General features: G+C 50.9%; 1 protein-coding gene and 1 long non-coding RNA gene across 6 annotated transcripts in view; one reads left to right on the plus strand and one right to left on the minus strand.

The window, feature by feature from the left end:
* Positions 1-166: 166 nt before the first annotated feature.
* On the plus strand, positions 167-5,473 carry LOC122428463. Its single transcript, XR_006265718.1, has 2 exons — positions 167-783; positions 4,915-5,473. It is a non-coding gene; the product is annotated as an uncharacterized LOC122428463 (long non-coding RNA).
* A 3,391-nt stretch (positions 5,474-8,864) lies between these two features.
* The window catches only part of GRK4 (G protein-coupled receptor kinase 4), a 57,344-nt gene continuing 50,215 nt past the window's right edge, over positions 8,865-15,993 (minus strand). Inside the window, exons 14-18 of one of the 5 annotated variants that reach the window (XM_043447843.1) lie at positions 13,919-14,056; positions 10,789-10,926; positions 10,226-10,360; positions 9,856-10,125; positions 8,865-9,011 (exon numbers count right to left, since the gene is read on the minus strand). In XM_043447843.1, coding sequence (XP_043303778.1) covers positions 10,069-10,125; positions 10,226-10,360; positions 10,789-10,926; positions 13,919-14,056 — 468 coding nt within the window. In that variant the 3' untranslated portion in view covers positions 8,865-9,011; positions 9,856-10,068. Of the gene's footprint in view, positions 9,012-9,366; positions 10,126-10,225; positions 10,361-10,788; positions 10,927-13,918; positions 14,057-15,993 lie in introns of all 5 variants that reach the window. The other 4 variants (XM_043447845.1, XM_043447844.1, XM_043447847.1 and 1 more) reach the window with 4 other exon arrangements.

The raw sequence follows: 15,993 nt of genomic DNA on the forward strand, positions 1-15,993 counted from the left end.
GCGCGGAGAGGGCGGGGCGCGGAGCGGGCGGGGCGCGGAGCGCGGCGAGGCGGGTCAAGGTGCGGTGGGGGCGGGGCGAGGAAAGGGGGCGGGGCGCGGAGGGGCGGGGCGCCGCCGTGAGGGGTGGGGCGAGGCGAGGGGCGAGGCGGGGGCGGGCCGCGGCGGTTTTGAGCCTCCGGCTCGCTGACTGAGAACCCGCTAGGAGAGGAGCCCCCGGGTGATGCCCGCGGGTGGCAGGGCGGGCCGGCCACGGGCTCGGAGCCGGAGACCCCGCGGGAGAGCCTGCACACTCAGCGTCCGGGGCGGAGGGAGCGCTCACGGGACAGCCCTGCAGAGGAGAGAGGGGGAAGTGGTGCGCCTCGGGCGGAGCCAGGGCACTCTCAGGTGGAGCCCAGGTGTGCTCCCCGGAGACGAGCACATCCCTGGAGGGTCACTGCGCAGCCCAAGGAAGAACCTAGGGGCCTGGGGCTGGCACGGCTGGTCAGAACCTGCCTGGTTTGCGCCTGCTGCCCCGAGAGGCTGTGGCTGGTATACCGAGAAGCAGCTTTGGCCCCAGAGGTCCCCCACCGGCATGACCGCCTGACCGAGGAGGAGGGTGTCCCGCTCCTTGGCCGAGGCCGGCTGCGTGGGCGGGCCCGGGGCTCCAGAGCCTCACCACCTGGAGGGGGCGCCCAGAGCAAGCAGAGGGGTGGCACGTGGGTGACCCCCAGGAGAAGTCCCCTGTTCTGGGCCACCAGCCACATCTCCACCTGATTTCAGAGCCTGTTTTCCCAAAGCAGCCAGGTGAGTGGAAACTCAGCACTGCCACAGGAAACCTTGTCCCCAGGGGAACAGCAATGGCCCCCTTCAGGGCAGGGACCTCAGAGCAACATGCCGCCAGCCTTGGGGTCCCGGTTCCCTGATGTTACGTATATACTAACAGCCCTTGTCCACAGGACAGGCTGCAGTGGCTGGGCTCCAGGCGGTCAGGTACTGTGGTTGGCAGTACCCTGAGTGTGGGCGGTCACTGGTGGCTTGCTTCTGATTAAAGTTTACATATTAAGGTCAGACAAAAAAGGTCAAACGGAAAGTTCTCTGTGCTGTCCGCCTTAACCATTAACCAGACCTCCTCAAAGACGGGAGAGCTGCCTGGACTGCAAAGATCAACCTTCCTTCTGACCTAGCAGTGCAATTTGTTACAGGATTAGCATTCTTTCCCAGCTCTGTAGGGGGTCGTAATGACTTGCTGCTCAGTTAGTAGGAGTTTACCTATATCCTTAGTGAACTTTGATGTATGATCCTTTGTCTCAAAAAGTGTATAGGATTGTGCCTTGGGCTTTTAACAGGCTCTCTCAAAGCTTCTGAGAGTTTGTCTCCTGGATTATAATCTTCACTTTATTTTTTTTCAAGTTAAAAAAAAATTTTTTTAATTGAAGGATTACTGCTTTACAGAATTGTGTTGTTTTCCGTCAGACCTCAACATGAATCAGCCATAGGTATACATACATCCCCTAGTTTGAATAAAATTCTTTTTTTAACTTGTTAATTGAATGTTCACTGACACCTCTAACAGTGTAATGGGCAAAGGTGGCGCTCCTGGGTTTACGTTACAGAGGACTGAGCCTTCCCTCCAGCTGGCGGTCCTTACCCTCTCAGCTTACACACGTTCTTGAAGCCAGCTGCCATGGTGGGAGGCCCAGGTGGCCAGCAGCCTAGGGAGGACGAAATCCTGCCAACGTCCCAGGAGCTTGGAGGCAGATCGCTGCCCCGTCCACCTCTCAGGTGAGAGGCAGATGGTACTTGAAGGCAGGCTTTCAGGAGACCAGGGGGTGAAGGACCGCGTTAAGCTGTGCCCAGAGTCCTGATCCACAGCTGTGACATCCTATGTGGTTGAGCCACCATGTAATTGGCAACAGATAAGTGTATTCATTTGCTAGGGCTGCTATAACAAAGCCCCACAGACTGGGAGGCTCCAGCAGCAGGAATTTATCTTCTCGCCATCCTGGAGGAGGCTGAACTGCAAGACCAAGGTGTGAGCAGGCTAGTTCCTCCCAAGGCCTCTCTTCTTGCTGTGTAGATGGCCGTCTTCTCCCTGCATCCTCGCATGTTCTTCCTTCTACGCATTGTTGTTTTTGTTGTTTAGTCACTGAGTCCCGTCCGACTCTTTTGAGACACCACGGACCATAACCCGCCAGGCTCCTCTATCCATGGGATTTTCCAAGCAAGAATACTGGAGTGGGCTGCCATTTCCTTCTCCAGGGAATCTTTCCAACTTAAGGATCAAGCCCACGTCTCCTGCATTGGCAGATTCTTTACAGCTGAGAAACCTGGGGAGCCCCCATTCATGCACGTCTGGGTCCTAATCCTCTTTTCTTATAAGGACAATGGTCATATTGGATTAGGGCCCACCGTCATGACCTCATTTTATCTTAATCACACCATTGAAGACCCTTTCTCCAACTACAGTCACATTCTGAGGTGCTGGGGGTTAGGACACAACGTGTGAATTTCCAGGGGACACAACTCAGCCCATCGCAGTACGTAGCACAGCTGTCTCCTGTAGCCACTCTGAGGTCTTCAGTACCAGGACCTCAGTTCTATCTGGGCTGTTTTTCACTGCATTTCCCTCCTTCCCTTCAGCTGGCTGTAGCTGTGTGACTAAATAAGTTTTGGCTGATTGCAGAAGTGATGGGTACCCCTTAAAAGCAAGGGATACACCTGTCTTCTTCCTCTACTGGGAATGGGGACATAGTGGTTGGCCCTTGAGCAGTCACTTTGGATCATGAGGATGAAAGCCACGTCCCAGGATGATGGAGGTGGGAGGACTGGGTGCAGATGCTATTCCAGCCTGCCTGGACCAGCTCTGGACTTCCCACAGACAAACACCTATAGGAGAGAAATGTAACTCCATTTTTGCTTAAGCCACTTTGATGTTGGATCATACTGTATACTGTGTATGGGCTCCTGAAGGAGATTCTGACCGTTATGAGCCACTGAGACCTGATATCGCTGCAACAGGTGAGGCCGCATTGGCCTTGGCAGGACAACGCTCGTCTGCAGAGGCTTCCCTGCTGGTCCAGGGGCCTTCACCTTCCAATGCAGGGGGTGTGGGTTTGACCGCTGGTCTGGGAACTAAGATCCCACCCGCCTCATGGCCAAAAACCAGAACATAAACAACAGAACCAATATTGTGTTAACAGATTCAATAAAGACATTAAAACTGGTCCACATCCCCCCCAAAAAAATATCATCTGCCGAGAATTTACTATAATCCTGACAAAAAACCTTACTGGAATGCCTGTTAAAAGAAACTGTCAAGAAGGCAGATTTTTTTTTTTTTAATCAAGGGAAAGTTTGGCATAGTCCCAGAGTAATCAAAGATGACACAGCTGGGGAGGCAATTTGGCCTGTTGTCACCGAAGCCTGAGAGTTGGACCATAAAGAAGGCTGAGAGCAAAAGAATTGATGCTTTTGAACTGTGGTGCTCAAGAAGACTCTTGAGAGTCCCTTGGATTGTAAGGAGGTTAAACCAGTCAATCCTCAAGGAAATCAGTCCTGAATATTCATTGGAAGGACTGATGCTGAAGCTGAAGCGCCAATACTTTGGCCACCTGATGCGAAGAGCTGACTCACTGGAAAAGACCCTGATGCTGGGAAAGATTGAGGGCAGGAGGAGAAGGGGGTGACAGAGGATGAGGTGGTTGAATGGCATCACCGACTCAATGGACATGAATTTCAGCAAACTCTGGGAGACAGTGAAGGACTGGGAAGCCTGGCGTGCTGCAGTGCGTGGGGTTGCAAAAAGCTGGACACGACTTAGCAACTGAAAAGCAGTTCCAAAGCCTTAAGATGGACAATGCCTCTGAACAGCAGATACACTCCCAGTAATGTATCCTCAAGAGAGAATCATGTTTCTGTCAGGATGGTCACTTATTATAGCAACATTTAGGACAAAAAGAAAAACAAGCAAACGCTGGACAGAGCTTGGCTAACTGAAGCACAACATATCCATATGACAAAACTGCAGTTATCCAGATCCTGTTTTAGAAGAGCATTCATGGCACAGAAAAAGGTGTGCAGTGTACTAGCAGGTTACACTCCTGTAACCTGGCCCCCACCCTTTTTAAAGCAAAGCGACACACACATGCACGGGGACTTCCCTGGTGGTCCCGTGGCTACTCGGTGCTCCCAGTGTAGGGAGCCTGGGCTCAGTCCGTGGCCAGGAAACTAGATGCCACAACTAAAGGTTCTGCATGCCACAACTAAGAACCAGTGCAGCCAAATAAATAATTAAAAAAAGGAGAGAGAGAGACAGCTGATCACTAAGTCTGTAACAGTGACTCTGAGCATGGCAATTACAGGAGATTTATATCTTAATTTAGGTGCATTTCTGTATTTTTCAAATCTTTAGCAATGAGTGTGTACTATTCAGGGGACAAACCATGTAAAAGAGGAGGTTTGGGTGGGGAACTGAAAATGAAAGGGTACCAACCAACTTGCGACCACTTCTGCCCAGGAAATAAAGGAGATAAGTAAAGAAGCCCAACACTTCCCACAAATGGGTTACACTCCAGCTAGGGGGCCGGCACCTGCCGGAATTCCAAAACCAGGTAGGAGCTCACTGTGGGTAGGGCATTAGGCCAGAAAAGGAAACCGTGAGGCAGAGTCGCGAGGACTGGGAGCAGCGCGCGGACTGGCAGCCCCTGACGGTGCCTCGGTGGTCTCCCACCCGACCTCCCCCCTCCAGGGGATCCTCTTCCACTTTAGAGAGTATTATTGCCACATATTTTAATTCTATGTAAATACATACACTGCAGAAGACATAGACACAGTCACTGTTGTTCTGAACAGTCAGCTGGTGTTTAAATTGACTGACAGATGTCCCACTTTCATTGCTCTTCCTTCCTGCTTGCCATCTCTGGTCTTCCATGGCAGGGTTGTTTTCTTCCTTGGTGCTGTCGCTCAGCCGTGCCTGACTCTTTGCAACCCCATGGACTGTAGCCCACCAGGCTCCTCCGTCCATGGGCATCTCCCAGGCAAGAATACTGGAGCGGCTTATCATTTCCTTCTCCGTGGGATCTTCCTGACCCAGGGCTGGAAACTGCATCTCCTTCACTGCAGGACAGCGCGTAACCCTGAGCCGGCAGGGAAGCCGGCTCGAATGTGTCTTCCTCAAGTGGCCGTGTCACGCTGTAGTGTCTAGTTTCCTGCCAAAACTGTCAGGCTTTGCAAGTTTCCCCCTTGAACACAGTCAGCACAGCTGTCTAAGAGTCTTGGACTTCCCTGGTGGCACAGTGGACAAGAACCCGCCTGCCAGTGCAGGGGATGGGGGTTCCCGCCGAAGCGCCCAGAGCCTGTGCTCTCGGGCAATAAGAAGCCCTCGCACCACAGCCAAGAGCAGCCCCCCCTCTCGCTGCAACTAGAGAAAAGCCCGAGCAAAGCAACAAAGACCCAGCGCAGCCATAATGTAAAAATAAATAACATTTTTAAAGTGTCTGTGTCTCTCATATTTCCATTATCTAGAGCCTCCAAGGGGATGTTTTTGTGTGTAGTGTCTGCTAAGTTTGTCCTTTTGCCTCATCTCATGCGCGTGCTTGTCTTTGATTACACACTGGACATTGTATCTGAAAATCATTGCAGAAGTAATTTGTAGCTTAAGGCGCTTTCTTCCTCTGGGCAAGATTTCTGTTTGCAATGCTAGTCTCCTTGGGACATTAGAAGTCCTTGGTCATCTTAACCCACTTTCCACTTTTGGAGTCCTCTGGGCCATCCATTTTAGAGAGCTAGGTTTACTTCCAGGTCACCCTTATTCTTGAGGGCTGGACCCTGAGGTGGAGTGTGGACTGGGACCCCAATCTCGGCATGCCCTGGACCAGATTTTTGTTCTCCTAGCCCCAAGATTAATTCAGCCTTTCAGGCGTCTCAGGGCTCCCAGCCCCCCGAACAGGAGTAGCCCTGGCATCTGGCTCACCTCCCTAGGACCCCCTTCCCCGGGCTCTCAGTTGCTCACTCTCTGGACATGTGTTCACCAGGAGGGTGGTCCACCCTTGCTGTACAGGGAAGTTCCTCCTATAAACATGGAATAGGGTGCTATTGAGGGTGGCCATCCTTCTGTTATTCTTCATTTTATCATGAGTGCCTCCGGAGTAAAGCCTCCTCGGGTAAGATGCTGTCTCTGGGTGACAAATGTATTTTTTGATGCTAAAGAAGTATTGACTGGTTTAAAGTTTACCCTTGAAAAAAACCATAGGGCTTCCCTGGTAGCTCGCTGGTAAAGAATCCGCCTGCAGTGGAGACCCCAGGTTGACTCCTAGGTTAGGAAGTTCTCCTGGAGAAGGGCTAGGCTACCCACTCCAGTATTCTTGGGGCTTTCCTGGTGGCTCAACTGGTAAAGAATCCGCCTGCAATGTGGGAGACCTGGGTTCAATCCCTGGGTTGGGAAGATCCCCTGGAGAAGGAAATGGCTACCCACTCCAGTATTCTGGGCTGGAGAATTCCATGGACTGTATGGTCCATGGGATTGCAAAGAGTTGGACACAACTGAGCAACTTTCACTTTCACTGGAAAAACATGGGTTTGAAATGCATACGTCCACTTACTTATATGTGGATTTTTTTCAATAAATACCACAGCATACATAGTTGATTGAATCCATGGATGTGAAACCACAAATATAGAACAGAGGACTGACAATAAAATTATATGCTAATTTTCAACCATGCAGGGGTCAGCACCCCAAACCCAGTGTTGTGAAAACGTCAACTCCATTTTATTGACTATAAAAAAGTGAGTTGAATTTGGTCAAATGCCTTTATGAAAATTACCTATTTTTCCTTTGGATCTATTAACATGATTTATTATTTTACTGGATGTCCTGCTATTGAATCATCCATCTCTTATTAAAATAAACCCAGCATTTTGATGTGATACTTTATAATGTGTTGCTGGATTGTTTGATGATATTTTAAGGCTAATAAATATTCTGTTCGACAATATTTTAAGGATAATGAGCTTAGTCCCTCAGTTGTGTCCAACTCTTTGCGACGCCATGGACTGTATGTAGCCCGCCAGGCTCCTCTGTTCATGGGGATTCTCCAGGCAAGAACACTGGACTGGGTTGCCATGCCCTCCTCCAGGGAATTTTCCCAACCCAAGGATCAAACTAAGGTCTCCCGCACTTCAGGTGGATACTTTACCATCTGAGCCACCAGGGAAGCCCTTTAAGGATAAGATTCTGGTAATATTTTAATGACTTTGTATTAATAAAAGAGATTGGTATAGACTTTTTATATAAGGTCTTTGGTAAGATTTGGGTGTCAATTTATACTTGCTTTATAAAAAGGAGTGGGAAATTTTCTTCTTTTTCTACGTATTCTCTGGAACATTTAAATGCCATTGAAATTTACCTGCTCCTCAAAGTTTTGCTAACATTCCCTGTCAGGTCATCTGAATCTGGTGATTTTCTAAAGGGTAGTACTTTGGCAACTTCATTTCTTATCCTGAAATTAGTCTGTCTAGATTTTCTATTCTACTTATGGTTAATATTGGTAAATTATGTTTCCCTAGAAATGCATTTCATCCAGGTTTTATGTTTATTTTCATAAAATTGTACATAGTATTCTGTGTCTTTTATTATCTCTCTGATTTACTACTCTTGTAACTTTGTGTATTTGTATTTTCCCCTTTTATTTTTCTTGATTAGGTTAGATACTGATTTATCTATTTTATTGATTTTTGAGAACAAATGTCTTTATCATTTAAGCTGTAGTTTTTCTCTTTTATAGCTATTACTTTCTTTCTTTTTTTCTGATTTTCCTAAATGTATTTTCCAATCCTTTTGAGTTAGAGGCCAAATCCATCTATTTTGGGGCACTTAGTTTTGCTGATACTAAAAGTGTACATCTTCTCCTGGAGCACTGCGCTTTAGGTTTATCCCATCCATCAGGTATGTGAGTCTTCTCATTTCTCGAGGTCCTGCAGCTTTGCATTACATCACGTCCTAAGCCCAAGAAGACTTCAGTAGAGGCTATTAGCCAGGGCCATTTTGTGTTCTGATTTTGTTATTAATTTGTAGGTTTATTGTATTTGTAATCACATACTCTACTATACTTTAAATCTTTTCAAATTTTTTGTTAGGATTTCCTTTCTCTCCCCCCCCTTTTTTTTTTCTCCCCCCTTTTTTATAATGAGGATTTTCCAGACCAAGTCCCTGCTGTTTGGCTCAGGTCTCCAAGGTCGGGGCCTTGGATCCCACACAGCAGGCAGCAAGAGCCCCCCAGCAAGCCGGAGGACAGTGAGGATGACTGACGGCAAACCCAGGGCCACAGCAGGGTCACCGGACCCAGGAGGCTTCCACCTCCTCCCCCAACCAGCTCTCCCCGTCAGCTGGGGCTCTGGCCCCCGGAGGCCCTGCCAGGGCAGCGCACACCAGGCCACCCCCCTGCCCAGCTCCAGCACCAGTGGCTCTGGGCCCCCAGCCCGGGAGACTCACAGACACGCTTCCAGCCTGACAGCCACACCCCAGCCTCAGGGTCCTGAAAACACCCTCCTTCCGAGGGCGGACAGGAGCACCCTGAGACGCCCCACAGGCGGTGGGCAGCAGAATCTCAGCAGGAGGCACAGGAGCTAGGAACACAAATGCAAAGAGCCAAGACCTGCTAACCCATGCTGACGCCCACTCACCCACACCCAGAGGAGCTCGGGGGCGGGGGGACCTTGGGCCCCTTCCAGGCCTCCCCTCCCCTCTCTGTGGGGACACACCACAGGGCATCCACACCCCGGGGACTTCCGGGCGTCCCAAGTCCTCAAGTGGCCTTTGGTTCAATCCAGCTTTAGTGAAACGCTAGTTCAGGCATGAACGTAGAAAACAGGACAGACTCCCGAGCCGTGTAAGGTGAGTCGCACACGTTTATTGTGGGTCCCAGGTGGGACGGGGCCCCGGCGCGTGCTCCGGTGTGGTCTGGCCGCACAGCGCGTGCTCACCGTCTGGAGGACGCCAGCTTCTTCTTGCTGGAGTGTGCATTGAAGCAGCCCTGCAACAGAGGCAGAAGGCCGGTCAGGCCCCTCCCGTGCGAGGGGCTTGCCTGCGTCGTGTGTGCGTGCGTGTGCGTGCAGGCGTGGCCGGCTCTGTGTGACCCCATGGGCTGTAGCCCACCAGGCTCCTCTGTCCATGGGATTCTCAAGGCAAGAATACTGGAGTGGGTTGCCATTTCCTTCTCTGAGGGATCTTCCCAACCCAGGGAAAGAACCTGGGTCTCCTGAATTGCAGGTGGATTCTTTACCATTGAGCCACCAGGGAAAACTTAAGTGCAGAGAAAACTCTGGGGGGAGGAAGTGCTGACTTTCAGGCAAGCAAAACCCTTAACCGTCCCCTCCCATGTGCTTCACGTGGCGCAGGATGCTCGATTCAGCAGAGAAGAGGGCGCTGGTGCGTCCCGCTCCCCCACTCGTACGGCTCGCCCCATCCCGTGCCCACTGCCCAGCTGAGCCCCTCTGAGCATGCGGGGTGGACGGCTTCTTCTGTATGACTGTGTGGAGGGTTCCCCTCACTGTCTGTGAGGCCCCCACAGCGTGGACCCAGCGATGACTCCCACTGAGCGACGCGAGACACCCAGATGAGCTCGGGTTAACTGCTGCCAGGCACCAGTTCTGAGAGGAGGCCTGGCCGCACTCTCTGGGTTTATACTGAGACACGATGGATGAGAGGTTTAGTGGATGACGGAGGCAAAATCCCTCTGGAACGGACAGGGTATACGGCAGGATGATCCACTGGTCCAAGGAGACTTGGAAACCATTCCTGAGTTTAATGCTACCACGGAAAGCCTCTCCAAACACTGTTCCACGTTCAAAAGAGAATCAGCTTTCCCTGTGACGCACCAGCTCTGAGAATCCGAACAACACCGGGCAGAAACGGAAGGGACCTCCATTCTTTTACGTTGGTTCTTCATGATGCTTCACGAGCCAAGTGTAAAATGCGTTGTCATGGACTGTGGGGTCTCTCTTCAAGTGCTGGAGCCATTTCTTCTTTTGCGATCAGGACAGATTTCATACCAACAGCAAACACCCCTGTGAAGGCTCTTCTCACTGGGCTCAAACACACCACATGGGTAGCTTGTACACTGTGTACATCATCTTACAGAACAGGCACTGCAAAAAGAACGCTGAACAAAGACAGCTCTGCCGTGGTGAAATACACCTTGAAATAGGTCACACTAAAGTAATATAACACAGCGACCGTCACCCTTACCCCTCTAGAGAAGAGTCTGTAGAAGAAGCCTCTCTTCTGAGGCCTGGGAACGTGCTGGTCTGTCTTCTCATCTGGCTCTAAAACTGGCTCGTTTTCAATTTCATTGATGTCCTTGAAACACTCAGACTCGATCATCTGCAACCACAGAAGGGCAGGACAGAGAAGTGACGGAGGTCCACGTCCCCCCCAGCCTCCAGCCCAGCATTCAGCAGCCACTCTGCTCCCATCCCTGGTTCCCACTACCCCCGCTTCCTGACCTCCTCCTGGGGTAGGTCATGTGGCTGCCAATGTGACCCCCCAAAGCATGAACCTGTGGCAACTCAGGGAGCAGGACTCAGGTTGGCAAACCTCAGGCCCAGCAGACTCCAGAGCCACCTCCGTCCCCCCCCTGAGGTGCCAGGGGCAGCTCCTCAAGTAATTTTACCTCCAAATATGCACACACGCACACGCACACACATAAATGGGTGTGTGTGTGCAAAGCAGCTAGAGAGCTATTTCAAAGCAGAAGCTGTTCATGTCTCGGGGGCAGTAAGGAGCTGCGGTCTGCACCGCGGGGACAGCACCTCGTTCTGCCAGGGGATGGAGACACAGCCCGTGACGAACTCGCTGTAGAAGCCGCTGTCGGTGCTGTCCAGGTGGATGCCCCGCACCGCGGAGAACTGCTCGATGTCCAAGATGTCCTTGCAGTAAACCGCCTGCGGCTGTCGGCAGGAACAGAGGCGTGGCTGAGGGCTGCCTCCAGCGCGCTCATGAGCCCAGGACGCCGAGGCGTGCACAGCTGCGCGCCTATGCTCCGCACCCTCCTAATTCTCAGAGCCACAGGCCCCTGCTCACCTACCATGCTCGGCCACAAGGCCCCAGATGGCCCCCTCTCTCCTGCATGGAATCTGGGTCACAGAAGAGGCCGGGGATGGAGAAGGGCAGACAGGATGCTCTTGCTGGAGCACCATCCCTGAGCTGGGAGAGGAGCCAGGCCCGCAGCCCCGCCCGCACCCATAGCTGGGGGCACGTGGGACCCAGGGCCACTGCCTCTGAAGTGGGAATCAAGGGTGGGACCCCCGGGTTCCTGGTTAGGACTTGGCCATCCCACCAGACGAGGAGCTGGGAGCCCCCGGGGGGGTGGCCCTCAGGGGGCTCTAGAGGGGACCACGGGGAGCACTGAGGTTGTAGGTCAGAACCCTGTCCCGCCCCACACCAAACCGCCCGACACCCGTCTCGGATGCCGCTGTTCATGGCCCCGGCCCCCGGTTACGTGCAGGAGAAGCCCCAGGACAAGCGCGGCGCCTCTGCCCCTCACTCCGCGCACCGCCCGGCGTGCCCTCCCTCTGCCTCAGGATGGCCGCCTGGCCGGCCTCCACGCCCCGTGGCTGGCAGTGCCTAGCGCCCGGTGGGAAAGGCTCCGAGAGGCCCCGCCAGCTTCCTCATGCTGCAGCGAGTCCAAGCAAGTTCTTCCGAGACTCTGGGGCCCGGAACCGAGGCTCAGGAACCACATTTCGCAAGGACTCACTCAGAAGATCAAGCTGCGGCCACAGCACATTCCACATAAACACAGTGAGTCCTGACTTGCAGAGCCAGAACGATTTTAATGGCACAACTCAGGTTCATCACAGAACATTTCATGCACAGACGGGCACAACAAAGGACACAAACCGTATGTACTGACGGAGGCAGAAGAGATTAAGAAGAGGTGGCAGCAATACACAGAACTGTACAAAAAAGGTCTTAAGGACCCAGATTACCACGATGCTGTGATCACTCACCTAGAGCCAGACATCCTGGAGCATGAAGTCAAGTGGGCCTTAGGAAGCATTACTATGAACAAAACTAGTGGAAATCATGGAATTCTAGCTGAGCTATTTTAAAGTCTAAAAGATGATGCTGTGAAAGTGCTGCACTCAATATGCCAGCAAATTTGGAAAACTCAGCAGTGGCCACAGGACTGGAAAAGGTCAGTTTTCATTCCAATCCCAAAGAAGGGCAATCCCAAAGAATGTTCAACCCCCCACACAACTGCACTCATTTCACATGCTAGCAAGGTAATGCTCAAAATCCTTCAAGTCAGTCTTCAACAATATATGAACAAAGAACTTCCAGTCGTACAAGCTATATTTAGAAAAGGCAGAGGAACCAGAGATCAAATTGCTGGATCATAGAAAAAGCAAGAGAGTTCCAGAGAAACACCCACTTCTGCTTCATTGACTTCATTTGCTGTGGATCACAACAAACTGTAGAAAATTCTTCAAGAGATGGGAATACCAGACCACCTTACATGCTTCCCGAGAAACCTGTATGCAGGTCAAGAAGCAACAGTTAGAACTGGACATGGTTCCAAATAGGGAACTGGAACAGACTTGATTCCAAATAGGGAAAGTAGAATATCAAGGTTGTATATTGTCACCCTGCTTATTTAACTTATATGCAGCGTACATCGTGTGAAATGCCAGGCTAGATGAAGCACAAGCTGGAATCAAGATTGCCAGGAGAAATATCAATAACCTCAGATATGCAAATGACACCACCCTTAAGGCAGAAAGCGAAGAGGAACTAAAGAGCCTCTGGATGAAGGTGAAAGAGGGGAGTGAAAAAGCTGGCCTAAAACTCAGCATTCAAAAACCTACGGTCATGGCATCTGGTTCCATCATTTCATGGCAAACAGCTGAGGAAACAATGGAAACAGTGAGAGATTTTATTTTCTCGGGCTCCAAAATCACTGCGGACAGTGACTGCAGCCATGAAATTAAAAGACGTTTTCTCCTTGGAAGAAAAACTATGACAAACCTAGACAGCATGTTAAAAAGGAGAGACATCACTTTGCTGACAAAGGTCTGGATAGTCAAAGCTATGGTTTTTCCAGTGGTCATATGTGGATGTGAGAGTAGGAGCATAAAGAAGACTGAGTGCTGAAGAATTGATGCTTTTGAACTGTGGTGCTAGAGAAGACTCTTGAGAGTCCCTTGCACAGCAAGGAGATCAAACCAGTCAGTCCTAAAGGAAATCAACCCTGAATATTCACTGGAAGGACTCATGCTGAAGCTGAAGCTCCAATACTTTGGTCACCTGATGCAAAGAGCCGACTCACTGGAAAAGACCATGATGCTGGGAAAGACTGAAGGTAGGAGGAGAAGTGGGCAACAGAGGATGAGATGGTTGGACGGCATCACTGACTCAATGGACATGAGTTTGAGTAAACTCTGGGAGTTGGTGATGGACAGGGAACCCTGGCCTGCTGCGGTCCGTGGGGTCGCAAAGAGTTGGACACGACTGAGCAACTGAACAACGACACGTTCATCATATCCTACAGAGTGAGCCCATCTGCACACTTCCTACTTCGCCTTCGGTAGCCCAAGGCCACCCTGGGGACGCTTCTCCCAGCCCCGAGCTTGCAGGCCCCGCCAGGCTCTGGGGACGTAACCCTCTATGGCCCCACAGCACACTCACCAGGGCCACTCCAGGGCCCGCAGCGCTGAGCCAGGATCTGGTGAGACCCGGCGTGGGGAGGCACATTCAGGACTAAAGAAGCAAGGGTGCCAGCCATGACAAGGGAAGGGCCCTTGCGGGGTAGCTGGGGAGGGTCAGGGCTGCCGAGGTTCCTGGCAGGGCAGTGACCCGGGAGCGTGGCTGCAGCTCGGGCGGCAGAGGGGCCGGAGGGCCAGAGAGGACAGGCCACTCCACTGCCCTTGGCAACACACTTACATCAGGGTGGAAAGGCGGGTCTAACATGTGGGCCTCCAGTCGCCTGAAGTTGATGTCCCTGAACACAGGGTGTCCCTTGACTTCAGCCGCCCCTTCGCCCCTGCAGCCCAGGCGCTGCTTAGGATCCTTGGTGAGTAACTGTGGAGGAGCATACATGAGTCAGCCAAAGCTCCCAGGGTAAAAGGAAACCCCCGAATCTCCACAATCATGGCCAAAGAATGAGGGAGGCAAAGAGCGCCTCCAATGAAACAGTCACTCAGATTTCAAAGAATAAACCAAACCTCATGACGGCAGATTTTACCAATTTAAAATACGTAACGCTTCCAAAAGGAGTTCAAACTAAAGTTCTGCCTCTGAGCTATCAAAAAAGTTAAAAGTTGACTAAATAAATCCTTAAGAAAAGTTTAACCCTGTAAAAATTAGGGGATATTTTCTCAAGAAATAGAAGCTGTCTGGGAACTTCAGACACACCACTTCCATGCCAAGTGACATGGATAATTAGAAACCACTTTAATTTATTCATTAAACAGATCACTAAGGACCTCAGATGAAACAAAAATTTAGCAAACCTAGTTCTAAAAATTGTAATTCTTAAATCTAATAGACTTCAAAAGTATTCCTTACTTATACATTTACACAGGCAGACCTCTGAGCGATGGCAGGGTTGGATCCAGGCAACAGCAGCTAAGTGAGTACTGCAGTAAAGCAGGTCACACGGATTTCTCAGGTTTCCAGTGCATATAACAGTTATGTTTATATTATTATTGCTGTTCAGTTGCTCAGTCATGTCTGACTCTTTGTGACCCCATGCACTGCAGCACACCAGGGTTCCCTGTCCTTCACCCTCTCCCGGAGTTCACTCAAACTCATGTCCATTGAGTCAGTGATGCCATCCACCCATCTCATCCTCTGTTGCCCACTTCTCCTCCTGCCCTCAGTCTTTCCCAGCATCAGAGTCTTTTCCTGTGAGTTGGCTCTTCCCGTCAGGTGGCCAAAGTACTGGAGTTTCAGCTTGAGCATCAGTCCTTCCAATAAATATTCAGCATTGATTTCCTTTAGGATTGACTGGTTTGATCTCCTTACTGTCCAAGGGAGCCTCAAGAGTCTTCTCCAACACCACAGTTTAAAGCATGAATTCTTTGGTGCTCAGCCTTCTTTATGGTCCAGTTCTCACATCCATACATGACTACTGGAAAAACCATAGCTTTGACTAGACAGACCTTTGTTGGCAAAGTGATGTCTGCTTTTTAATAAGCTGTCGAGGTTGGTCAAAGCTCTTCTTCTAAGGAGCAACTGTCTTTTAATTTCGTGGCTTCAGTCACCATCCTGATTGATTTGGAGCCCAAGAAAATGAAATCTGACATTGTTTCCACATTTTTTCCCATCTATTTGCCATGAAGTGATAAGGCCAGATATAGTCTATTAAGTGTGCAATAGCATTATATCTTTAAAAAAAAGTACATAATTAAAAGATAATGCTGCTGGGGAAACAGTAGCAATAGGGGCTTCCCTGGTGGCTCAGTGGTAAAGAATCCGCCTGCCAATGTAGGAGATGCAAGAGACGCAAGTTCAATCCCTGGGTCGGAAGGTCCCCTGAAGAAGGGCATGGCAGCCCACTCCAGCATTCTTGCCTGGAGAATCCCATGGACAGAGGAGCCTGGAGGGCTACAGTCCATGGGGTCGCAAACAGTCGGACATGACTGAGCACACACACGCATGCCTATGCAGACTTGTTTAACACAGGGTTGTCACACACCTTCAACTTGTAAAAACAAAACAAACACACACACTATTTGTGAAGCACAATAAAAATGAGGTATGCCCACCCATTACTGGCAAAAATCAAATGGCCTTCTTCCACAATTTTCAATCAAAAAGATCTGCCTCGGCTCAAAGGTACACAACAAAGATCTGGACCTTGGAAACCTGGCCAAGGCCAGGGGCTGGGAGGAGATGCCAAGGGCTGGACCAGCCCCTGCAAACAGGGTCCTGGGGGCAACGCCGGCTGTGAGCTCAGGCGTCTCGTGTCGGCAGCGCAGGCACGGGCAGGACAGCGCCACAGGCACCTGCCCTGG

The sequence above is a fragment of the Cervus canadensis genome, chromosome 26 (assembly GCF_019320065.1).
Source record: "Cervus canadensis isolate Bull #8, Minnesota chromosome 26, ASM1932006v1, whole genome shotgun sequence".
In the NCBI taxonomy this organism is placed as follows: Eukaryota; Metazoa; Chordata; class Mammalia; order Artiodactyla; family Cervidae; genus Cervus; species Cervus canadensis.